The 25883-nt window shown below is 36.6% G+C and overlaps 1 protein-coding gene across 5 annotated transcripts in view; it reads right to left on the bottom strand.

Annotated features, from left to right (window-relative positions):
- Nucleotides 1-214: 214 nt before the first annotated feature.
- The window catches only part of PRMT9 (protein arginine methyltransferase 9), a 93219-nt gene continuing 67550 nt past the window's right edge, over nucleotides 215-25883 (bottom strand). For 4 of the 5 annotated variants that reach the window (XM_053216890.1, XM_053216889.1, XM_053216888.1 and 1 more), the window contains exons 6-13: nucleotides 23781-23887; nucleotides 20075-20267; nucleotides 17767-17950; nucleotides 14191-14908; nucleotides 11689-11745; nucleotides 4098-4251; nucleotides 893-1015; nucleotides 215-593 (exon numbers count right to left, since the gene is read on the bottom strand). In XM_053216890.1, the coding sequence (XP_053072865.1) occupies nucleotides 378-593; nucleotides 893-1015; nucleotides 4098-4251; nucleotides 11689-11745; nucleotides 14191-14908; nucleotides 17767-17950; nucleotides 20075-20267; nucleotides 23781-23887 (1752 nt within the window). In that variant the 3' untranslated portion in view covers nucleotides 215-377. The remainder of the gene's footprint in view (nucleotides 594-892; nucleotides 1016-4097; nucleotides 4252-11688; nucleotides 11746-14190; nucleotides 14909-17766; nucleotides 17951-20074; nucleotides 20268-23780; nucleotides 23888-25883) is intronic. The other variant, XM_015081515.3, reaches the window with a different exon arrangement.

The raw sequence follows: 25883 nt of genomic DNA, 5'->3' as shown, positions 1-25883 counted from the left end.
TTAAGTTTTGCTTTGCTTACACAGGACAATGAAGACGGGACTCAAATCCCTTATATTTATAGATTTAGAATGTACACTAAAGTGTTTAGGAAAATTGAACCCATTGTAAGTACAACCAAGCAATAAAAACAAAGCTTACTTACTTGAAAAATGACAGCCTTTTTGAAAAAAGAAGTCTGCAGCAATATTTTTATAATAACGCTCCTCTTTAAAATCTTTTAAATATACTTTATTAATCAATTTAAAAAATATTTAACCATTACAAGGAATTAAATCTTTATACCCCCCATTTCATGAATACTATTCCACTACTAATTCAGACCAGAACTGCATACTTGCTGCTCTACCTGAACAGTTTTTCATTAGAAAACTACTCTTCATTGTTTTACTGTGATGCTGACATTGCTTTTGTGATGCTGGACACTGAGTACTAATTCTTCTCCCATTTCCACCTGGATGGGATTATCTAATACAACTGCAGCTTGTTTCCAGTGGGAGGCTTCACTTGAAGTATCCAACCTAATCTCGTCATCAAGGTACATATGATACCAAAAGGGAATGGCAGTCACTTGTCCAGATTTACAAATGTGTACCTATGAAAATTAAGAAATTATGAAAATTTCATCAGAGTAAATAGAACAGAGTTGAATAAGTAAGACTTGTCTTTTTAGTCAATTTTAGCTCCAAGTTTTATAAAGATTTAATCACCCAATCCAAATATCAACCTATTTTATTCACTAGTATTTACCAAGCTCATTTTTGAATATTGTTTAGAAAAAAAAACCTAACATTTAAATCTTCAAAGAAAGTGACTAATACTATTTTGTGTATATAAAGTATTACCTAGCTTAAGAAAATTCTGACTATGACAAGAATAATCATTTTGTATTACCTTTACTTCTCTGTTAGAGGTGTTCAAATATGGAGTCATTAAATCTAGTCTTAAGAGTTCCACTGGCTTGCTTAAAGGTATACAGGGCAATGAGGACAGATCCAAAAATACACGTATAGGTACCTAGAAAAAGTACAAATTTTTCACTTTTACTCAATTCTTTCTGTGGCCCAATGACCCTGAAGTGCTTACTTTGTACTTGCATCAGTATGATACAATGCTTTTTACACCTAATATCTCATTTAACTTAATTCCCATATCAACCTTAAGGCATAAGGATTTTCATGATTCCAGTTTTATAAGAAGGATGAACAAACCAAGGCTTAGGCAGGTTACATAATTTGTTATGGTTTCAATTATCTATGAATTCTTTTCTTAGATGAAAGCAGATTAAATTTTTACTTAAGCCAAATAGCTCCAAAAATTTTAAATACAGATGTGCTTATGTGTGAAAGATGAACTAATTAGCAAATAGTACAATATTATTGTACTGTTTGAGAAAATACCAAATAATAGTGGATTTCATTTGTAAAATAAAGTTTAATTCTAGAAAGCAATGTTTCCCAACTTCGGCTGCAAGTTAAAATCACCTAAAGAGCTTTTTAAAAGCCTCAACTGCTCAGGCCATACCTCAGATCAATCTGGAGTTGGGAGCCAAGTATCAATAGTTCTGAAAGTTCAGTCAAGGTTGAGAGCCACTGCTATAATGTGTTCCATCAATTTTAGCAGCAATAGAACCTTCCTACCAGTAACTTTAGCCTCTTCAATTTGAAACAGAAAGGAAACTGTTTTAAAAGTGCCCTCTTTCCTTTGAGTAAAATATTAGCAACTGTTCATGGTGAAAACAATGGACACAGATATACCAACCTCTTCCTGGGCATCCTGAAGGCATCCAAGCTTCCCTCACCATAAAAACAGCAATTCCATGCCATTTCCAAGACTGATTATGCCCTTTACCCTCATTTGTATCAGTCACCAGAAGAAGCCCTAAATTCCTTTGTTACCTCTCATCACATGCACTCTACTCCTTCATAGCCTGTCCTCACTTCTATTTCTCAACCCAGCCCACTGGCCATCCCTGTCATCTGTGTTAATTCTTCGCACATTTCCCATCTAGAGCTCATTATTTCATGAGTTCTCTAGAGTTCAGTTCTTTCTATATACGCCCAAGGTGATTTCACTCAGACTTAGGGCTTTAAATATCACCTACCACATTTTATCTCTAGCCTGTATCTTTCTCTGAATTCTTATAAATGATCCTGCAAACACATAAATGCAACCTAATCCTCCTGCTATTTTCCCCAAATCAGTAGATGGTAACTATCCTTCCAGGTGCTCTCATTACCCACATCCAATCTATCACACAATGCACCTTCAAGTATGTCTACAGTTGGAACTCTGCACCGTCTCCACACTGCTATGACTCACTCCTAAGTCACTACTACCTCTTACCTGGATTACTGCAATAATGCCTTTGCCTGCTTTCACAAGTGGCTTACTTCTAACCCCTTAACCATAGTAACCCTTTCAAAACAAGATACCTCATGTCACTCCTCCACGTGTTTTCCACCCTTTTCATAGTAAAAGTCTTCCTATGACCAAAAGGGTCTATAAGATCTGGTTCCTAATACTTTTCTGACTGCATCTTTCATGTGACTCACCTCATGGTATCTTCCTGCTGTTTCTGAACACTCCAATCATGCTCTTGCCTCAGGCCATTGCATTTGTTGATCCTTTGACTTGTTTATGATTTGCTTCCTTATTTCTTCAGCTCCCTGCTTAACTACCACTTACCCATGAGTCCTTCCCTTAGTCATTACCTATATGAAACAGTATATATCACATACCCCCATTCCCTGTATTTCTTAACCTGCTTTATGTCCATAGCACTTCTAACCATCTATCATACTAATCTTTTTACTTGTTTATTATCTATTTCTTGTTTGCCAATTTGAGTGCTAGCTCCATGAATGCAGGAATTTATCTCTTATTTTCCTAGGCCAGTAAAAAAAACAGAAGAGAAGGGATATGAAAAGTATACAGACCATGAATACAAACTATTAAGGAAGGGAGGATATAAGACAGGAAGTACAGTGAAAAGATGGCAAGGTCAAAATTTAATAGATTCTGATGGGACCAAAGAGTTGCTTGCTGATCAAGAGGGAATAAGCTAGAAAGAAAGGAGATGGTGGTATTTTTGAACCACACAAACAATTTAAACTTCTGTCTTCTTTTTTTTTTTAAGTTTATTTATTTTTTTAGTTATCTGTGCGCCCAATGTGGGGCTTGAACTCACAACCCCAAGATTATGAGTCACACACTCCTGCAACTGAGATAACCAGGTGCCCCTAAACTTCTGTCTTCTGATAAGTGTATTCTCCTATTAAACTTGCAAAAAATCTGAGATTAAACAAACTCTAAAACTTGTTAGCCAGCCCTGAAAAAAGCATTTTCTCAAGAAACTTATATTTGCTAAGTACTGTTCACATGAGATCTAACTGCATCTTCAAGGGTTTACTATGTATAGCCTTCAAATAAAAGTTTTAGATATCACTGCTTGAATTCTGTACCCAAATCCTACTTCCCAAAAATTCTGCTTTGGTTTACACATCAGTATCACATCAGTAGGTACTTCCTGCCTCTGTCTTCAACCCAAACTTCTTCCCTTAGACATTCTATCCACTCACACAATTTTAATCCGCAAATCTGTATTCTGCTAATACCTTTGCCAGCACTAGATCTTGACTCCTTGTTTCCCAAATAGCAACTAAACCTTTTGCCTTGCGCTCCAGTTTCCTAGGCTCCTATATTCTTACCCACAGCAGTCTGACTGTCTAGACACTAGCTGCTTACATCTATCACCTGCCAGCCTGAGGTTTCAATGTAATAAAGGGTTCAAGTTTGGAACACAGGTCTTTTTCTGACTGCTTCTGCTTTAGACAAGAAGCACCCTTTTTCATAAGACTAAACCTAGCATCCTATTTTCACTTAGTGGTTCAGAAGAATATCTATAGACTTGTCAATAGGAACAACAGAATTCCTTGGCGATTCTAATCCCTATGTTGATTTTCACTCATAAATTCCTTTGCTCTAGGAAACTGATTACCATCCTGATTCAGCTAAACACAGTGACTGGATTAAACTATGGAGAAAGATAAGGTAGATGGTGGGTAATAGCCACCTGATGGAACTTCTCTTCACTTACCTGAAACTGATTAATAAAAGGTGCTATATTCAATCCAAGAGTGCGTTCTGTTCCTTGAACAGCACTCTCTTCTACCAGTGTCTGTGATTCCACAAGCAACCCAAACATCAACACATATTGAGGAAAGATCTTGCCTCCAGATTGCAGCAAACACCTAGAGAAGGAGAAATGTTTTAAAAATCATCTTGATTCCCTACATTTTATAAATACCAATAACTAATTCATAATGAATTGGTAAACTACAGATTGTACCTAATCTAATGGACTGTATGTTATTGGCTGGTTGTTCAGAGTGATAAACCACTGGAAATAATTTCCCAAAAAGTCAAAGTGGCCGCTGATCCATGAAAGAGAAAAACAACCAGTTGGCTTGATGGATGTAAGTCTTTAGATTCAGGAAGAGTAATCAATGGATATTAAAACTAGTGGGTGAGGGGCGCCTGGGTGGCGCAGTCGGTTAAGCGTCCGACTTCAGCCAGGTCACGATCTCGCGGTCCGTGAGTTCGAGCCCCGCGTCAGGCTCTGGGCTGATGGCTCAGAGCCTGGAGCCTGTTTCCGATTCTGTGTCTCCCTCTCTCTCTGCCCCTCCCCCGTTCATGCTCTGTCTCTCTCTGTCCCAAAAATAAATAAACGTTAAAAAAAAAATTAAAAAAAAAAACAAAACTAGTGGGTGAAAGTTTTATTTGGAAAAAGATATTTACATCATCTCCAAGTATCGTCTCCACAAATGGCTTACTAGTTACAAAGGGAAAAACAGCAACTTACTATGGAAAAACCCAGTGAATACAACTTAAAACACACTGACCTAAATTAATATCAACAATCATGGGATAAAGCAATACTATATGCCTCCTAATGTGACAAAACTTCTGTGAGGAAAACTGAGGAAGACTGGGGAGAAAAAAAGGAATATAGGAGATTACTGGGATAGGGAAATGTTTAATATAGACTATATGTTAAATAATAGTATTTTTATCAATGTTAAGTTTCCTGAATGTGATTTTATTGTGATATGTAGGGAAAAGCCTTTGTTCTAAGGAGATACATGCTAAATGTTAAACCATGAAGGTTATAAAGACAAAACAAAAGTCTTATGTTCATTGTTACTATTCTTGCAATTTTTCTCGTTTGAAATTTTGAAATATTTCAAAATAAAAAGTTGATGGAAAACTTTATGATAAGTAAACAGACTGCTCTTGTAACAGCTCTCCCTAAAGATTAGGTCATTGGAAGCCAAGTCATAACTGGGTCATTTGATGAACATGGAATCAGCAAGGGAAGTTAGAGATGATTCCTAAGTATAATGCCATTAGACTGAGACAAGTCATGATCCTAAACCAAGACAATCTCTCTTCAGTAAATAAATATAAGTACATCATCATTTACATTGTAGTAAGTCCTACATATTATATAGATCAGCCTAAAAAAGGACCTCACAGTACTTTGCTCATTTTTGTTATTGCTTTCCTATCAACTTCTAGTATTTTAGGTAAAGTCTAGTAGAAATTAATCTCTATAATTAATAAAATTACACAGCTCTTAACAAAATTCCTGTCTATGTCTTTACCAAACCAGATAAAAATGCGTCTTCCTAAAAAACTGGAGAAATCTACCTGTTTTGCTCAAATGGATCAGGTTTATTCCTGATAATTCATGGCACTAATTTTCCTGAAAAAATGATGAAGTTATCTCTAATTGTGATCCATTTAAATAGAGCCAGATCTAATCACTCTTAAGATCACAATTTCTCAAATGACAGACCAGCCACAGAGCTTTATGCTCTTGACTAAATTCCCTCCATCCCCAGTAACCACAAGAGGGTACTGTTCTATGAAATTTGCAAGCTGAAAAAGCACATAGGGTTAGAAGTCAACCTTCTAACCATAAAAATCTATGGGGAAAAGGAAGGGAGGGCATTACATCAAATCATTCAGAAAATTAGACTAAACAAAATATCAAAATTTTATCTTCTGAACCCTAAAAAGTCAGAACAGGCTGACTAGAGTACTAACAACTGTGCTAGAGATAAATACTATACACAAAGGCAGTATATGATAATTATTTTAATAGACCATGGTCATACTATTTTAATCTAAAATGTTATACAATGGGGCACCCGGGTGGCTCAGTTGGTTAAGCGTCCAACTTCGGCTCAGGTCATGATCTCACAGTTTGTGAGTTCGAGTCTCGCATTGGGCTCTGTGCTGACAGCTCTGAGCCTGGAGCCTACTTCAGATTCTGTGTCTCCCTCTCTCTCTACCTCTCTCTGCCTCTCTCTCTCTCTCTCTCTCTCTCTCTCAAAAGTAAATAAACATTAAAAAATTTTTAATATAAATAAATAAAATGTCACACAAATCCTTAACTCAATATTACTGTCACTAACAGGAATGCTCCTTAGTTATGTTTAGATAAAAGAGTAATTGCCTTGAAACTCTGCTTAGCTTTACTGACACTGGTTTGTTGTCACTTATACCACTGCAGCTGCCAGACTCCTCAATGGATCCTCTGCAAAGCCAAATAATACTTCTGAACCATCTGTGCCTTCAGCAGTGAGAAAATACGTTCCAACTCAAAAGTCTAACCATAAATGGCAAAAATTCTGAAGAATATCTTCAGTTTCCTTGTGACCCAACACAAGATGTTTTTAAATGCGTTTTAAATTAAAAAAAAAAAAAAGTACCAAGCTTTTAAACTTCTTCCTGTATTTTAATCTAGTATGACTGAGCAAAGTCTAAGAATGAAGATTTTAAAACAATGACTACAAAGAAAGGTAGCTAGAAACTAAATATTTAAGTCTGTGAAATGGCTCATTTTCCCTTGCCTTGTTTGGGGGTGCTCAGAGGAGTTCTAGTGAGACAGATGCCCTTATCCCAGATATAACTTCACCCTCTTTCACCAGTCATGAGACCTCCCCTCTGTTAAACACTGACCATTAATAACAGGAGGCCTGTGTGAGAAGTATCTGCATACCTCTGTCCCCAGAATCAAGATAAGCCCGCCCATTCAGGTAAGGAGATTGAACAATAGCTTGGGCTGAAGGAAAGAAGCACTGGTTCTTCACCGTTACTCAGGAGGTAGGTATTTGGAGGGGAGGGAACACTGGTTAAAACAATAATCATGGGCACTACTAGCATTTAGTGACCAGAGGTGCCAAACATCCTGCAATCCATAGGACAATCCTATATAAGAAAATTAAACCAAAACTGTCCCACCCAAACTTCCAATAGGACACCTGCCCCAACTAAGAAACACCAGGAAAAGGAGTTGGTAGCTTTATATAAGATGTTTCCCACTAATATAACTAATCATTCAGACAGAACACATGGCTCAATTGTTTTTATAACCAAACATGCTTTTTAAAAATCCTTTAAAGGTTACATTTAAATAAAATGTGACTGACTGAACGCTTTTCCACTAAAGATCAGGAACAAGAAAAGGACACCCACTTTCATTACTTCCATTCAATGTAGTCACTGTAAGTCCTAGGTGAAGCAATCAGGCAAGAAGAATAAAGGGCATCAAAGTTGGAAATGAAGAAGTAAAACTATCTCTGTGCATAAACAACATTATCATATATGTAAAAGCCTCTGAAGATTCCACATAAAAATATTACAACTAATTAATTCAGCAAAGTTGCAGGACATAAAACACACACAAATTAGTGGTATTTCTGCAATTAATATGAACAACCCAAAAAGGAAATTTAGGAAACAATTTCACTTTCTATAGCGTCAAAGTAATAAAGTACTTAGGAATAAACTTAACCAAGCAGGTGGAAAAGACTTGTAAGCTGAAAACTATAAACATTGCTAGAAGAAATTAAAGAAGACACAAATAAATCAAAAGACATCCCACATTCATGGACTAGAAGAAAATACTGTTGCTACCCAAAGTGAGCTATACAGATTTAATGCAGTCCCTTTCAAATCCCAACAGCATTTTTTACCAAAATAGAAAACCCCATCCTAAAATTATATGGAATTTCAAGGGATCCAGAATAGCCAAAACAATCTTGAAAAAGAACAAAGTTGGAAGTTTTATACTTCCTGATTTCAAAACTTACTACAAAGTACAGGGAAAATGACCATATAAATAAAATGGTGGAAAAGGAAGCCTCAGATTTACCTCTTCCCACAGAGACACTTACCCAAAACTGCACAGACTAGGGGCACTTGGGTGGCTCAGTCAGTTAAGCATCTGACTCTTGGTTTCAGCTCAGGTCACGATCCCACAACTTCTGAGTTCGAGCCCCACCTTGGGCTCTACATTGGCAGTGTGGAGCCTGCTTGAGATTCTCTGTCTCCCTTTCTCTCTGCCCCTCCCCCACCTGAGCTCTCTGTCTCTCTCAGAAATAAACATGAAAACAAACAAACAAAAAAAAACCTAAAAGACACACAGACTAAACTGTTTCTGTGAGATACCTAGAAACTAGTTAAGCGGTTCCTATACTCCAAGCCAGTACACGGCCAAAAAGAACTATATGGAAGATGATGGGAAAGTGTATCGCATTTACTTGCCACAATCCCCAGCTACAGCACAGTACAATCAAGAGACAACCCCCAATTCCCAGCTTCTTGTTGGGGAGACAAACAGAAGAATGGAACGTACATCCAACACTATGACTTTTGGGAGTGCTGCCCAAGGAACTGGTTTCTGTCTCACATGAAATCTAAGTGACAAAAAATGGGCGCCAGGCTGGGGCCCTCTGGTAGATTACAAAGGCGATCACTTGGCTTAAAGACCAGAGAGTCTGCAGTTCCAAAGACAGTCATCAGGGTGAGCTCTGGTACTATGACTTGCTATAGCACCAAGGGAGCTGCAGTACTGCAGACCGATACTAGGGGAGCTCCTGAGGAGAAACCAGCAAGACTTCAACTAGCTGACACACAAAAGCCCCAAAGAAGCTACATGCCCAGAAAAGGCTTGCGAGGTCTTCAGAATCTCTAGTCAGGCTGAATGGTAAAGGTCCTCCCTGTACAAAGCCTCCCTGTACAAAAACTGAGAGAGATGAGGCGTTCTTCTAAAAGCTCAAGTCCTAACAAAAGTTAACGTGGCATACAAACACGGAAACATGGCCTAATCAAAGGACATTAAATACCCAGAAATTGACCCTAATGAAACAGATACAAGAATTAAAATTAACTATCATTAGGATCCTCAAATAAATGAAATGCAGAAAATGATGCATAAATAGAGAATATCAACAAAGACATAGAAACTATAAAAAAGAACCAAACAAATTGTGAGCTGAAAAATAACTGAATTGAACATTTTACTAGTGGGATTCAACAGAGACTTGACCAGACATAATGATCAAATTCGAAAACAGACAAATGAGACTACATCAAACTTAAAAAATTCTGCACATCAAAGGCCTAAAGGACACAATCAACAGAGTGAAAAGGCAACCTATGAAATGAGAGAAAATATCAGTAAATCATGTATCTCATAAGGGGTTAACATCCAGGATATATAACAAACTCCTATAACTCAACTACAGCAAAAATCCGATTAAGAAATGGGCAATGGACTTCAATAGGCAGTTCTTGAAAGAAGATATAAAAATTACCAACAACAATATGCAAAAATGCTCAATATCACTAATCACAAGAGAAATGCAAATCAAACCATAAAACATGAGCCTACACCCATTAGGATGTCTACTATCAAAAGAACAGAAAATAAACAAATGTTGGTAAAGATGTGGAGAAACTGGAATCCTTGTGCACTGCTGATAGAAATGTAAAATGGTACAGCCATTATAAAAAAGATTCTGGAGATTCCTCAAAAAATTAAAAATAGAATTACCATATGACTCAGTTAATTGCACCTCTGGATATATATCAAAAGAACTGAAAGCAGGGGCGCCTGGGTGGTTCAGCTGGTTGAGCATCAGACTCTGGATTTCGGCTCAGGTCATGATCTCATGGTTTGTGAGTTCCAGCCCGGCATCCCTGCTTGGGATTCTCTCTCTCTCCCCCTCTCTCTGTCCCTCCCCTACTTGTATTCTTCCTCTCTCTCTCAAAGATAAATAAATAAACTTAAAAAAAATCAACTGAAAGCAGAATCTCAGAGATTATTCACAGTAGCTAAAAGGTAGAATAACTCAAGTGTCCATCAATAGATGAATGGCTAATGGCATATTTATATAGTGGAATATTATGCAGTTTAAAAAGAAGGAAATCCTGTTACATGTTACAACGTGGGTGAACCTCAAGGACATTCTGGTAAGTGAAATATATCAGTCACATAAGACAAATACCATATGATTCCACATATGAAGTATCTAAAGTACTCAAAATAATACAAAATAGTAATAGAAATTAGAAAGGTGGTTGCCAAGGGCTTGCAGGGTGAGGGGAATTAGTGTTTTATGGTTATAAAGTTTCAGTTTTGCAATATGAAAAAGTTCTAGAGACTTATTGGTTACAATGTGAAAATACCTTAGTACTACTTAGCTGTATACTTAAAAATGGTTTAGATGCTAAATTGAATGTTTCCCACATAAAAAAAGAATTAGTTACTTAAAAACAAACTTATTATGAAGCTACAGTAATCAAACCAGGATGGTACTGGCATAAAGGGAGACAGGTAGATCAATGAAACAATTCAAGAGCTCAGAAATAAACCTTGACATATACGGTGAGATGATTTTTGCCAAGAGTATCAAGAGCATTCGATGTGGAAAAGACAGTCTTTTCTATTAACGGTGTTTGGAAAACTGGATATCCACACTCATAAGAGTGAAGCTGGGCCCTAACTATATACCATATATAAAAATTAAGTTAAAATGGATCAAAGACCTAAATGTAAGACCTAAAACTATAAACACTCTTAGAGAAAACATGAGAGAATAGTTTTAGGCCACAGAATCTGACAATAATTTCCTGGATATCAAACCAAAAGCACAGGCAACAAATTAAAAAAAAAAAAAAGTGGACTGTATAAAAATTTAAATTTCTGCACATCAAAAGACACTTTCAGGGCACCTCAGTTAAGCATCTGACTTCAGCTCAGGTCATGATCTTGTGATTTGTGGGTTCCGGCCCCACTTCAGGCTCTGTGCTGACAGCATGGAACCTGGAGTCGCTTCAGATTCTCTGTCTCCCTCTCTGTCTCTGCCCCTCCCTGCCCCTCTCAAAAATAAACATTAAAAAAACAAAAAGATACTTTCAATAAAGTAAAAAGGCAACCAACCCACAGAATTGGAGAAAATATTTGTAAATTATCTGATAAGGAATATCCAAATACATAGAGAATTCCTAAAAATCAAAAAAAAAAAAGTCTGACTCAAAAATTGGCCAAGAACTTGAAAAGACATTTTTCCAAAGAAGATATAAAGACAGCCAATAAGCACTTATTTTAAAAAGCTCAACAACACTAATTAATAGGGAAATGCAAATCAAAACATTAAGACATCATCTCCCACCCAGTAGGATAGCTACTACAAAAAAAAAAAAAAAAAAAACCCAGAAAATAACAAGTGCTGGTGAGGATTTAAACCCTGTGTACTGCTGATGGGAATATAAAACTGTACATCAACTGTGGAAAGCAGTATAGCAGTTGCTCAAAAAATTAAAACTAGAATTACCATATGATCCAGCAATTCCACTTCTGGGTATATACCCAAAAGAATTTCAAGCAGGGTCTGAAAGATATTTGCATTCTCATGTTCATTATTATTGTTATTCACAATAGCTAAAAGGTGGAAGTAACTCAAGTGTCCATCAATGAATGAATAAGCAAAATGTGATATATACATACAATGCAATATGATTCAGCCTTAAAAAAAAAAAAGTTCTGACACATGCTACAACATGGATGAACCTGGAGGACATTATCCCAAGTGAAATAAAGACAGTAACAAAAATATAAATATAGTATGGTTCCAGTCATATGAGGTCATAAGAGTAGTCAAACTCATAGAAGCAGAGACTAGAATCATGATTGTTAGCTGCTGGGGAGAGGATGGAATGGGGAGTTATTGTTTAATGTGCATAAGGTTTCAGTTTTACAAGATGAAAAGAGTTATGGGGATAATTGAAGGTGATGATGGTTGCACAACATTATGAAAATATTTAATACCACCAAACTGTACATTTAAAGATAGTTAAGATGGTAAATTTTATGTTATGTGCATTTTACCACAATAAAAAAAATTTGAAAAAGAATTAAAACTGAAGATAAAATAAACCATTAGGTAAAGTGTCTTTCTAAATAAGTCAAACTTCATTTGTGTTAAAAATTCATAGAGCTGAAATTCCTTCCAAGGTGGCTAATGCAATATCCCTCATTTTACAGATGAGGAAAACTGAGGATGAGAGTCTATATTGTGATTTATAGAAAATTTCACTAGGGGCGCCTGGGTGGCTCAGTCGGTTAAGCGTCGGACTTCAGCTCAGGTAACGATCTCATGGTCCGTGAGTTCGAGCCCCGCGTCGGGCTCTGGGCTGATGGTTCGGAGCCTGGAGCCTGCTTCTGATTCTGTGTCTCCCTCTCTCTCTGCCCCTGCCCCGTTCATGCTCTGTCTCTCTCTGTCTCAAAAATAAATAAAACGTTAAAAAAAAAAAATTAAAAAAAAAAAAAAGAAAATTTCACTACTTCAGGAATTCATTAACAAATGTGAGACTAGCTCTGAACCCTTTAAGCACCATGTTCTGGGGCGTCTCGGTGGCTCAGTCGGTTAAACGGCCGACTTTGGCTCAGGTCATGATCTTGAGGTCAGTGAGTTCAAGCCCCGCGCTGGGCTCTGTGCTGACAGCTCAGAGCCTGGAGCCTGTTTCAGATTCTGTGTCTCCCTCTCTCTGACCCTCCCCCACTTCATGCTCTGTCTCTCTCTGTCTCAAAAATAAATAAATGTTAAAAAATTTTTAAAAAGTTGGTTAAGCACCACGTTCTAAACTATCGAGTATATCTGCTTAAAATTTTATGTGCATGTATGTATGTATTTGTGTCAAATCTCTGTATCCCCATAATTTGTGATACGTACAAAACTGTTTTGAAGAAAAAAAAAGTGGTGATTTTTATTTGTTACTCCATAAGAAGAGTTTGGTTAACAAAAGAAAATGTATATAGAACCTAAAATATAATTACCCATAGAATCAAACACTTTTTCCTGGTTTTGTCAAATGTTTTTTTCTTCAATAGATAATCTGCCTTTGCTATTGCAATCTGGTCTGTATTCCCACCGCTTTTCCTATACTACAAAACAACCCATATATATACCACAAAATTCAAAATCTGTTAACATTCATTTTACTCAAATTTGGATCCCCAAATGTTAAATATTGCCATCTTTTCAGATCTGAGCAGCATGACCAAAGGACTTTGAAGCTTAGCCAAATTTGCTTTCAGTATTAAACATTAGGGTCAAGTTTGCCTCCAGCAACAACACTGAAGGGAAAATCTCTTAGGGAGATAACTGTACTATAAAATAAAGATTTTAAGACCTAAGAGGACTGGGATTGTTCATAAGAAGCACTCTGCTCAGGGCACCTGGGTGGCTCAGTTGGATGAGCATCTGATTCTTGATACCTGCTCAGGTCATGATCTCACTGTTTGTGAGACTGAGCCCCGAGTCAGGTTCTGTGTTGACAGTGTGAAGCCTGCTCGGGATTCCCTCTCCCTCTTTCTCTGCCTCTCCCCCACTTATGCACACACACACTCTCTCAAAATAAACATTAAAAATTTTTTTTTTTAAAGAAGCACCCTGCTCTCCCAACATATCATCAACTGTGTATTATATATCTCTTAAAGATACTTCTTATTAAGATGTGATTTGATTTTTCCTTATTTACCCTGAATGTCTTATCTGTTCTTATAGATCTCTACTTAATTCTCTATATCATACATAGACAGTCCAATCTCAAAGCAGGCTCTCTTCTTCACACCTACAGAGCAGGGATTCCTTTAGACCAAAAACAACGAGTAATGACATGCACACAAAGAGAAAGGCATAAAGTCACATGTCCTGAAAAGCAATGCTTAGAACATACTATGATCATAACTCATCTGTACAGTTATGCCACTGAAGAACTAAACCAATTTATATTAATTTAAGCTCAAAATACAAAAGTTGCATTTTGTGTTTTACCTGGATATTGCAGCTTTTTCCATTATTTCCTGCTGAATGAGCCCAGATGGCTCAATGACATCCAGTATAATTATACTCCACAACTTGTCTGATTTTGGCCTTTGCAACACAGCAGATTCATCTTCCACGTGTCTCAGCCAAAACTCAAGTGTTTCTTTAGGAAAGTGATTGGCTTCAGATATGAGGTCCAGAGTTATACGATGTTGGTCTTTCTCCACAGAACTGTAAGGTTTAACCTGCCCAAGCGTGCCAGCAATTATGGGCAGAATGGAGAAGCCTTCGGAAACATCTAACACATAGAATGGTTCAGGGATGCTCTCTTCTGAATTACTCTGTCCACTTCCACAGCTCATCTCATTATTCTGGCAGTGAGTATCCATGGCCTGACACAGTTTCTCTGGAGTCAATGAAGACAACACTTTTCTCATTGCCATTTTAAAGCTTTCATGATAGAGGTTGTCATTAAGCAAAGCAATTTCTGTGGATTCCAATATACATGTCTGCTCCATAGCATCTGGTTTGCTGGTCTGAAGGTTAGCCAGGGCACTACAGAGTTCAGCTTCACTTCCTAAGGAGAACAAGTCTTTATCCTTGCTAAAATCTTTTCCAACATCCATTTCATGTTCTGAACTGAAAACACTGATATTCTGAATTCTTAAGTAACAATCTTGACAAGACACTTCCATCATCACCTGGTCCCCAGATTTTATCCAGTAGTCTCCATAAAACAGTAAGAAAGAAAGAAAAATTGTAATTAATATATTTATAAGTCTAAGAATCATACAAATACTTCCACCCTCCCCTCATTTTGAAATCACTACAGGAAAGATTACATCTATTGATTTAATAGAATTAAGTGAATTAATTTATTCATGTCCTACAAAAAAAACTAGGAAAAATCCCTACAGCTTTACTTAGTGAAAAACTTAAGTTTGAAGATTCAATCAACTAATGGCATAATAGACTCAAGAGCTCCATTATTGGACCCCAACTATTAGTTTTATAGTGCCTTTACTGCAATCACTAGGTATCATGTCCCCATATTATGGAGTGGGGAAAGGGGTACAGGAGACTCCCAATCCTCTTCAGTAGTGAAGCGAATAACAAAGATAAATAAAAGTCAGGGATCAATACCAAATCTCACTTTAGCTTAAAGGGGCATTCTTTTCTCTAACAGCAATTTCCAAAAAGAACAAGGCAGCATTCAATAGAACCTTGTCAGTAATATTTCTGTTTATATTTAAACATTCTTTCATGTTTAGGAATTTGATAATATAAGGAAGGACTAAGTCCTACAATAAAGAGTGTATCAGGGTCTTATCCATGAACTTTAAAACTTGGTAAAACTTTAAATGTGCACGTATAATCAATTTCTTCTTATCAGCATTTAGAGATGGTTGAAAATACAAATTATTCTTTTGTTTACACATTTAAAATGTCCTTTCCCTAAGAAGGATTAAAATTTTTAAAGCCCATCTAAGTTACTATAAGAAAGTTAGAATAAACAAAATAACACATGAAAAGATGTGCAACATCACTAATCATCAGGGAAATGCAAATTAAAACCACAGTGAGATATAATCTCACACCTGTCAGAATGGCTAAAATCAAAAACACAAGAAACAAGTGTTGGCAAAGATGTGCACTGTGGGTGGGAATAGTGTGGAAAATAGCATGGAGGTTCCTCAATAAATTAAAAATGTAATTACCCCTGCTGGGTATTTATTCAAAGAACACGAAAACACTAATTCAAAGGGATACACACACCCGTATGTTTATAGCAGCATTATTTACAATAGTCAAGGTATGGAAGCAGCCCAAGAGAACACTGATAGATAAATGGATAAAGAAATGTGGTATAGAAGAGAGGTGGGCTGGGGGATGGGTTAAATAGGTGATGGGGATTAAGGAATACACTTGGTATGATGAGCACCAGGTGATGTATAGAGGTGTTGAATCACTATAGCATACACTTGAAACTATAATTACATTGTATGTTAACTGGAACTTAAATAAAAACTTAGAAAAAAAAAGATGTGATATATACATACAATAGAATATTACTCGGCCATAAAAAGGAATGAAATCTTGCCATTTGCAACAATATGGATGGAACTACAGAGTATAATGCTTAATGAAATAAGTCAGTCAGAGACAGACAAATACCACATGATTTCATTCATACGTGGAATTTAAAAAACAAAATAAACAAACAAAGAAAAAAAAAGAGACAACCCAAAAAACAGACTCTTAACTACAGTGAACAAACTTATGGTTACCAGAGGGGAGGGAGGTGGATGGATGGGTGAAATAGGAGGTGAGAATTAAGAATATACTTATGATGGGGTGCCTGGATGGCTCGGTGCATTGAGCATCTGACTCTTGATTTTGGCTCAGGTCATGAACTCATGGTTTCTAAGATCATGCCCTCCATCAGGCTCTGCACTAACATCGTGGAGCCTGCTTGGGATTCCCTCTCCCTCTCTCTCCTTCCCTCCCCTACTCACATGCATGCACATGCATACATAATCTCTCTCAAAATAAATAAGCATTAAAAAAAGAGTATATTTATGATGAGCTTGAATAGAGAATTGCTGAATCATCACATTGATGATCTGAAACTAATGTAACACGATATGTTAATTATACTGGAATTATAGTTTTAAAAATAAAACAAATAAAGAAAAAATGCCACTTACTGAGTGCCAGTTGCTATGATAGGCATTTTACATCCATTATCACTGATAATCCCTACAACAATCCTACCAAGTAGGCGGCAGCATCCCATTTTTATACATCACATAATAACAGCTCTGAGACATAACCAGCAAGGCTAGCCAGAGAGTCAGTAGCAGTGCTAAGACTTGAATCCCAAATCTACCTGACTGACTCCAAAAACACCATACTAGCCACAACACTATACTCATCCCATGACTTAATGGTCTTGCCAAATTAAATCCTTGACTAGGAGACTAAACAGAAATAGAAACTTATTACCTCCCAGTTTAAAACAGGTATAATTTTTCTATGTAATACAACTTACGTGAACTACACTAAAACCCATCAAATTGCTGGCAAAAAAATTTCTACAGAAAAAAATCTTTAACGTAGAACTTCTCTAAGGAAGTCCATGAATTTATGAGCCCTCTAAAACTGTAAAATGTTGTTTATATGTGTGTGTGTGCATTTCCATGACTCGTGGCTCCACAAATGCCATCAGATCCTCAAAGCAGGAAGCACTCCTGCACTAGTACTTTTCTACCATGTTCTATAAAAAATGGACTAGCATTCTATTATCTGCTCATAACCAGAGTAATCAGAGCTGAAGAAATGATTTAACGATAGACATTGTTGAATGGTATGCAGCAATTATGTTTTATTCTCTTTCTTAACTATATATATTAACTATTTAAAACTACTTTTTAAAAAAGAAAGTTCTGAAAAACTTAACCAATCTCCCTCAACTGGAAACTTCATATTCAAAGTAAATTTTCTTACACTGATTGAAATGCTTAGAAGATTAAAGCAACAAGACTAAACAAACAAACAAACAAACAAAAATTAGACAAGATATACCTGCAAGGTCATGTACGGGGTAGACAGCCTGTTCCCAACATGTTTCCTCACTAGGACTTGTGGATAAACTGTGTTCATCATCAAGCTGGAGTACAAACCAAACCACAATAGCATCTAGTATGCCTTCTTTAATCACAGGAATACCAATTTTACCAGATTTTTTAGTTGCAAGACTTTTTAATTCCTGACAAAAACGTAAAAGGAATGAAAGCAGTTTATATATGCAATATATACATGCCCTACTATTACATCTCTTTCCATTTCTGTAAGTTCTCAGATCTGCCCAGCATCACTGGGGGAATCAGTATCTTGACACACCTATAGCCATTTCAGGCATACTAAATGAGAAGCTCCAATCTACCACAGTGGAATACCGTGGAACTATTAAAAACAATGAGGCAGAGTGAGTGGGTGGCTCAGTCAGTTGAGCATATGACTTTAGCTCAGGTCATGATCTCACAGTTCGCAAGTTAGAGCTCCGCATAGGGCTCTGTGCTGCCAGCACAGAGTCCGCTTTGGATCCTTGTCCCCTTCTGTCTCTGTCCCTCCCCCGCTGTGCACAAGCGTGTGTGCGCTTTTTCTCTCCCTCAAAAATAAACATTAAAAATAAAATGAGGCACATACATAATACTGATGTAGAGACAAATCCAGGATATACTGTTGAATGAAGGAAGTGAATGGCAAAGAAATAGGGATTGTGTTTTCAAAAACACATGAGCACATGAGTGTGTGTATGTGTGTGTGTGTGTGTGTGTGTAGAAAAACAGAAAAGCAAGTCTGAAAAGATATACTTCAAATTGGTGACCTGAGAAGGTAGGACCTAGATTTAAAAAAAGGAAGGGGTGCCTGGGGTGCTCAGTTGGTTAAGTGTCACACTCCTGATTTTGGACGCTCAGCCTGGAGCTCTGAGCTGCTTGGGATTCTCTTTCTCTGTCCCTCCCCCAGCAGCATGCATGTGTGTACTCTCTCTCAAAAATAAATAAATAAAGCTTAAAAAATAATAAAATAAATTAAAAAGGAAGACATATACTTTTTCTTCTATTCTTCTGTATTACTTGTAAGTGTTAAAACAAGCAGATTTTACTTGAAATTTAACTGTGGCAAAGAAAAATTAACGTAAGAAAATCTCAAAATAAGGACAGCTTTGGGGTATTTAGCAACTATAATCATGTTGATCCCTACTGTACAGTTGTATCAGAAAAGAAATGATCTTGAAGCTCAGTCTCAGTAATCAATGTCAAAGTGTTAATGTAGCTCCAAACCACCTCAAGAAAAATCTAGTAACAACTAATAGGGGATTAAATTATATTAAATGTATTAAATTATAAAGATCTTAGGCTAAAATGACCTTCACAAAGTGTTCTGTGCTCACGCAGGTTTCATCTAATCTGACTTAAAGACCTTCAGAGAAGGACTCGATGTGACCTTTTTTCATTTCCTTAGGCACTTCCTTTGTGTAGCACAGCCTCCCACCACCCACCGATACACACACACAGACACTTAGGGCCATCAACTTGTCCTGGTTTGCTCAAGACTGTTCTAGTTTTTTTTTTTTAATTTTTCTTAATATTTATTTATTTTTGAGAGAGAGACAGAGTGAGACACAGCACGAGCAGGGGAGGGGCAGAGAGAGAGGGAGGCACAGAATCCGAAGCAGGCTCCAGGCTCTGAACTGTCAGCACAGAGCCCGAAGTGGGGCCCAAACCCAGGGACTGCGAGATCATGACCCGAACCGAAGTCGGACCCTCAACCAACTGAGCCACCCAGGTGCCCCAAGACTGTTCTAGTTTTAAAAATGAAAGTCCCTTGCCTTGGGAATCTCTCATTTTTGGGCAAACTGATATGGGTGCTCACCCTAATACACATACAATCTAGAGATCTGGATTACTGTTCATTTCAAGGAATACTGTTAACTTAAAACGGCAGTACAACATTGAGAAAAGTCAGAAAGCTCTAGGTTATAACTCTTGCATTCACACCTGCATAACGGAGGAAAATGAATGTAAACAAAAGTTCTCTCATCTGTACAGCCCAAGGATAACTATATTGCAACACTGTTGTAAAAGCAATCTAAGAACACATGTGAAAGCACCCGGCACATTATACATTCCCAACAAACTTTAGGGATTTTCTTCCTATGTATTTAAAGTAAATAATTTCAGGAGAAAATACTGGTTACCATTTAATCATTTTCCTTACATATAGTAAACAGAATCCCATGCAAACTCATAAAATAAGACTGTTCTATGTAGCACTTTAAACAATGAATGAAATTTAATGCTCAAAATTGTAACTTTTTTTTTTTTACCTGAAGATTGTTGAAATCTACTGTCATAATTTCAAAGCACTCTGTCAAAGCCAAATATCCCCCAGGAACTCGACTCATCTTTTCAGTTGTATATGGTTCCACTGTCTCTTCAGTATCCACAGAAGAACAAGCTGGACTCTGAAATTTCACATTTGTTGGTAAACAGATCCCAGCAACATCCTTAGTACACACCCTGGTAAGAGGGAAAATGAGAAGTGCAAGGGAGAAAGATGGGGTGGGTTTTTTTGTTTTTTTGTTTTTAGAATTGAGTCGAGAAAAAATAAACAAAAATGACATAAAAACTTTATTGGCAAAGGTTTCTTAAACACAATACATACACAATCACTAACTATAAAGGAAAACAAATGAAAAATAGATCTACATTACAATTAAGAACTCTGTTCATTAAAAAATACTCAGCTTTAAGAAAGTAAAAAGGCACATTGAGTAGAAGCAATTTATAATACACCTATTCAACAAAGGGCTCGTATCCAAAATATATTTTTAAATTTCTACAAATAAAAGAAAAACAAAAACGGGCAAAAGACTTAGTTCACAAAAGAGCATATCTAAATGGCCAAAAAGCATACAAAAAGTTGCTCAATGTCACTAGTCACCAGGGAAATGAAGTTAACATACTACACAACCACCAGAATGGGGAAAAGGGAAATGTCAGTAACAAGTGTTGGTGAAGACACACTAGGATCTACACTAGAAGTCTAATACACTATTGGTAGGGGTTTAAAATTAGTAAGACCACTTTGGAAGACTTTTCTTAGTACCTACTCAAGCTGAACATACCCATTCTAGATTCATTCTTAATATAGGAACCTGAAGGTATGTGGCTTTTCTACTTCTGGGAATACAGCCAACAGAAATTCATGTATACAATCACAAAAAGACTGTCCAAGAATGTTTATAATTGTACTACTTCTAATAATCAAAGAACTGGATATAATGTAAATATCCATCAACAGTAAAATGGGCAAATGTCTTGGTATATTTGTACAGTGGCATACCGTACATCAATGAGAATGAACAAGCTACACACCAGTGGATATGGATACTGAAAAAAGGCCAGGCACAAAAAAAACCATTCTATATGACCCCACTTGTACAAAATTCAAAACAAGCAAAATAATCTATGATGTCAGAAGTCAGGATAGCAGCTATGGTGTCAGAAGTCAGGATAGCGGGTTTCTACCTAGGGACTTTGTGGGGTGGTGGTAAAGTTCTGAACCTTGATCTGAGCATTAGTTACACAAGTGCATCAACTTCATGAAAATTCATCACACCATAAATTTATGGTTTATGCACTTGCTATAACAATGTTCTGATGTTGATAAAAGTTTACACTGAAAAGAACACTTCATGAGCATTTAGCAGCACAATTTTATGAAAAAGAAAGACTCCAGAGGAGCCCAGTGGCTCACTTGGTTAAGCATCCAACTCTTGATTTCAGCTCAGGTCAAGGTCGTGAGATTGAGCCCTGCATCAGGCTCTGAGCTGAGCATGGGGCCTGCTTGAGTTTCTCTCTCTCCCTTTCTCCTCTCCCTCTACCCCTCCCCTGCCTGCACAGGCTCACTCTTGCTCTTTCTCTCTCTCTCAAAAAAACAAAAACAAAAACAAAACTCCAATCTTCTCTCATCTCAGAGGTATTCATTTATTGGTCTATCTACCCTTACAGGGTTGAGGTTGAATTGTGTACTTCTAGAAAATATTTTATTATACTCTCAAAAGATGAATGAAACTATTAATGATTTTAATAACTCAGAAGTGCTACAGAAACAAAAAGGATATGACAACTTCCTTTTAATTTCTTATAAAATACATGAATATAAATTTATCAAAACTCATGATCACATGGTTGATGGGTCCAAGCCCTGCGTCAGGCTGTCAGGCTCTGAGCTTACAGCACAGAGCCGGATTGGATTCTCTCTCCCTCTCTCTCGCTGCTCCCCCCTGCTCGGGTGTGTGTGTGTGTGTGTGCACTCTCTCTCTCTCTCTCACTCCCTCTTTCTCTCCCTCTCTCTCTCAAAATATATAAATAAACTTAAAAAAAAAAAACCGTACCACAGGATGCCTGGGTGGCTCAATCAGTTAAGCATCTAACTCGTGATTTTGGCTCAGGTCATGATCTAACACTCATTTATTCCTGGGGGGGGGGGGGGGGTAGGGGCAGAGAGAGAGGGAAGAGAGAATCCCAAGCTGGCTTGGCATTGTCAGTGCAGAGCCCGATGTGGGGCTTGATCTCACAAACCGTGAGACCATGAGCCAAGCCGAAATCAAGACCTGGATGCTTAACCAATTGAACCACCCAAGCATCCCAATAAGAAATTGGTTTTAAAAAATCATGCAGCATATCTATTAACATGAAGAGGCTCACAAAGAAAAAGCATATATATTTATTGATATTTTTGAAACAAAATTAAATTTATACACACATACACATTTACTTACAGAGCTGACATTCAACCAGGCACACTAATTCAGCCAATCTGCTAATTAAGGCCACTGTTTGGCTGATGCTCTATGCCCTACCAACCACTAAACATTTTTACTTATCACCCCGTAACGTGCATAGAGAATAAGGAAGAATATACAATAAAGATGAACAGTAGTTATCTAATGATGAGGAGTTTAGGATAATTTTTATTTTCTTCTTTTACTCATCACTATTTCTTAAAATAATTATATGTTACGTTTACTACTATTAAGTTATAGGAAGGGGGCCTCCTTAAAAAGTCCTAATAAAATAAGGATCAGTATTTTAGCAAGATAAAATATTTTTTAATGCTCAAGAAAAAAAATAACCAAGAGGCTTCTATGACTAAAAATATTTAATACCACATTTTCACTTGTGTCATATTTGATAAGTAAATCTTAGAATTTCCAGAGCAGAAACTTCCTAAAATTTCATTCTACATAACCACAAAACATTATAATATCAATAAAGTTATTAAGAAGAGGGAAATAGGAGAAATAAATTAAGATAAATTATTTTCACACTAGAAATTTTTATTTCACTTTCATCTGAAATCAGTCTGAACTTAATATTTTTCTATATGAATCTATCACACATCAAAAAGATACTAAATTTGGGGTGCATGGGTGGCTCAGCTTGGGATTCTCTCTCTCCCTCTCTTTCTCTGCCCCTCCCCTGTTCACACACTTGCATGCTTTCTCTCTCTCTCCCTCTCTCTAAATATAAACAAACGTAAAAAAAAGGATACTAACTTGTATCAAAATTAATTTTCCACTAAAAAATCTAAAGCTGGTTTTAATTCTTTCTTTGAAAGAAAGAAAGGGGAGCTGGTGGCTCAGTGGGTTGAGTGCCTGACTCTTGATTTCAGCTCAGATCATAATCCCAGGGTCATGGGACCAAGCCCTGCATTAACCCCAACTCGACTCGTGCTCCATCCTGAGAGTGGAGCCTACTTGGAATTCTCTCTTTCTCTCTCTCCCTCTGCCCTTCCCACATTCACACACTCTCTCTCAAATTAAAAAAATAATACTTAAAAAAATTTTTAAATAAATAAAAGAAAAAGGCAAAAAGGGAATTAAGACTGGAATAAACACCATGAATTTAAAGGTCACAAAACTACAAATTCTCATCCAAATAAATATTCCCTAAATAACCTTTCAAGTACAGTCTACTCCTTAAAATTACTGTTTTCTAATATTTACTACTTAAATAATCACTTACCTATGATGTCTTCTTATTTCTGCACATTCTACTGCCATTCCATATAGAACAGCACTTGCTGGTATAACTTTCCCATACTTTTCACAATTACCATTTTCACCTCTGGTCTAAAAATATAACAATAAAAATTATATTCAGTTATATGTATGCAAAAATATGTGTGCATGATTATGAGAAAGAAAATTAATTTTTAAAAAACCTTAAAAGCAATGGGTAAGGATAAACAACTTAAGGAACTTTTTCTTTAAAAAGCTTCTTTTGGGGTGCCTGGATGATTCAGTTGGTTGAGCATCCAACTCCTGATTTTGACTCAGATCATGATCCCAGGGTCTTGGGATTCTCTTAAGACTCTCTCTCTCTCTCTCTGCCCCTCCCCCCCCACTTATGCACTCTCTCTCTAAAAAAAAGTAAGTTTCTTTTGTGGGGCACCTGGCTAGCTCAGTCAGTACAGCATGTGAATCTTGGATCTCAAGAGTTGTGAGTTCAAGCCCCATGTTGGGTGCAGAAGATTGCTTAAAAATGAAATCTTTTTAAAGAATGTAATTAAAAGTTTCTTTTGTTAACTAGACTCATGGTGATCATTTCATAATATATACAAGTTTTGATTCATTAATTCTACACCTGAAATTAATGTAATGTTATATGTCAATCACACCTAAATAAAGAAGTTTATGTATGTATATACACATACGGTATGTGTTTATATATAATGTATGTGTGTATATATATGTACACATACATTGGAATATTAGCCATAAAAGAGAACGAAATCTTGCCATTAGCAACAACATGGATGGGTCTAGAGGATATAATGCTAAGTGAAATAAGTCAGAGAAATACCGTATGATTTCACTCATATGTGGAATTTAAAAAACAAAAGAACAAAAAAAGAGACAAAAAAACACTCTTAAATACAAAATATAAACTGGTGGTTGCCAGAGGATAAATGGGGGGGGGGGGATGGGTGAAACAGGTGAAGGAGATTAAGACTACACTTATTATGATGAGTGCTGAATAATGTATAGAATTGCTGAATCATTATATTGTACACCTGAAACTAATATAACACTGTATGTATGTTAATTATATTTGAATAAAAACACAGTATTTAAAAAAATCAAAAACAATGAATGGGATCCCATGTTAACACTAACTTTATTTTTTTTAAGCTTATTTTACTTTCATTGCTATATGTATGTGTGTGTATACATTAATTTTTTTCATCAGTACAAATAGGAAAAGGAGGGTAGCTAGGAAGTCTGTATACAGCAACAAACTGCTGGGTATGACTAACAGAGAAGCCAAAATCACTAATTTTTTTTTAAATCATTATTACCTAGTTGAAAAACAACCTTCTTTTTAAACTTTAATTAGGTATTTTAAATTCAAATCATTTTCTGTAAATAGTAAATTCTTGTTAAAAGCCTTTCATTCACATAACCTATTACAAAAACCAAATCGACAATTTGTGGGCCATATTAGAGGATTTCATTGCAAAACATAAGTTGGCAATTTTAAGAGTTGGTCCTGTCCAATCAATTGGTACATAAAACATATACAAAGCCAGTTACCAATATCCCTTTTGATAATTTGCCAAACTCCAATCAGTGAGGGCTGTGAGACTGAAAGCACTTCCCTTTCTCAACCCTACTCAAGAATTCCACAATGCCGGTCCACAATGTAAGCTTAATTACCATGAATTCCTTCCTGGAGTGTTTTTGCCTGAATACCCCATTTGGGTACACAAGCATACATTATATGATTAAATGTGGTTTTTGCATGGATTTCTTTCCACCTACAAAATATACACCTTGACAGGATGTATAGTAAAACCTTGGATTGCATATAAGTTGTTCTGTGAATGTTCCACAAGATGAGCAAACATTTTTAATAAATTTTAACCTGATAAATGAGCAATGTCTTGTAACACAAGTAGTACATGACACCGAACATCACATGATCACAACTAAGCCAATGGTTCTTCTTGCTCTCTCTCTCTGCGGGATTATGGGTGATCGTCTCCCATGCTCAGGTTGTCCGTCTCAGGCCGCAGTGTTTGGCAGAAATCAGTAATTTTTCAGAACGTTGGAAGGTGTCCACAAC

The sequence above is a fragment of the Acinonyx jubatus genome, chromosome B1 (assembly GCF_027475565.1).
Source record: "Acinonyx jubatus isolate Ajub_Pintada_27869175 chromosome B1, VMU_Ajub_asm_v1.0, whole genome shotgun sequence".
In the NCBI taxonomy this organism is placed as follows: Eukaryota; Metazoa; Chordata; class Mammalia; order Carnivora; family Felidae; genus Acinonyx; species Acinonyx jubatus.
This window is presented reverse-complemented; position numbering and strand designations above follow the sequence as displayed.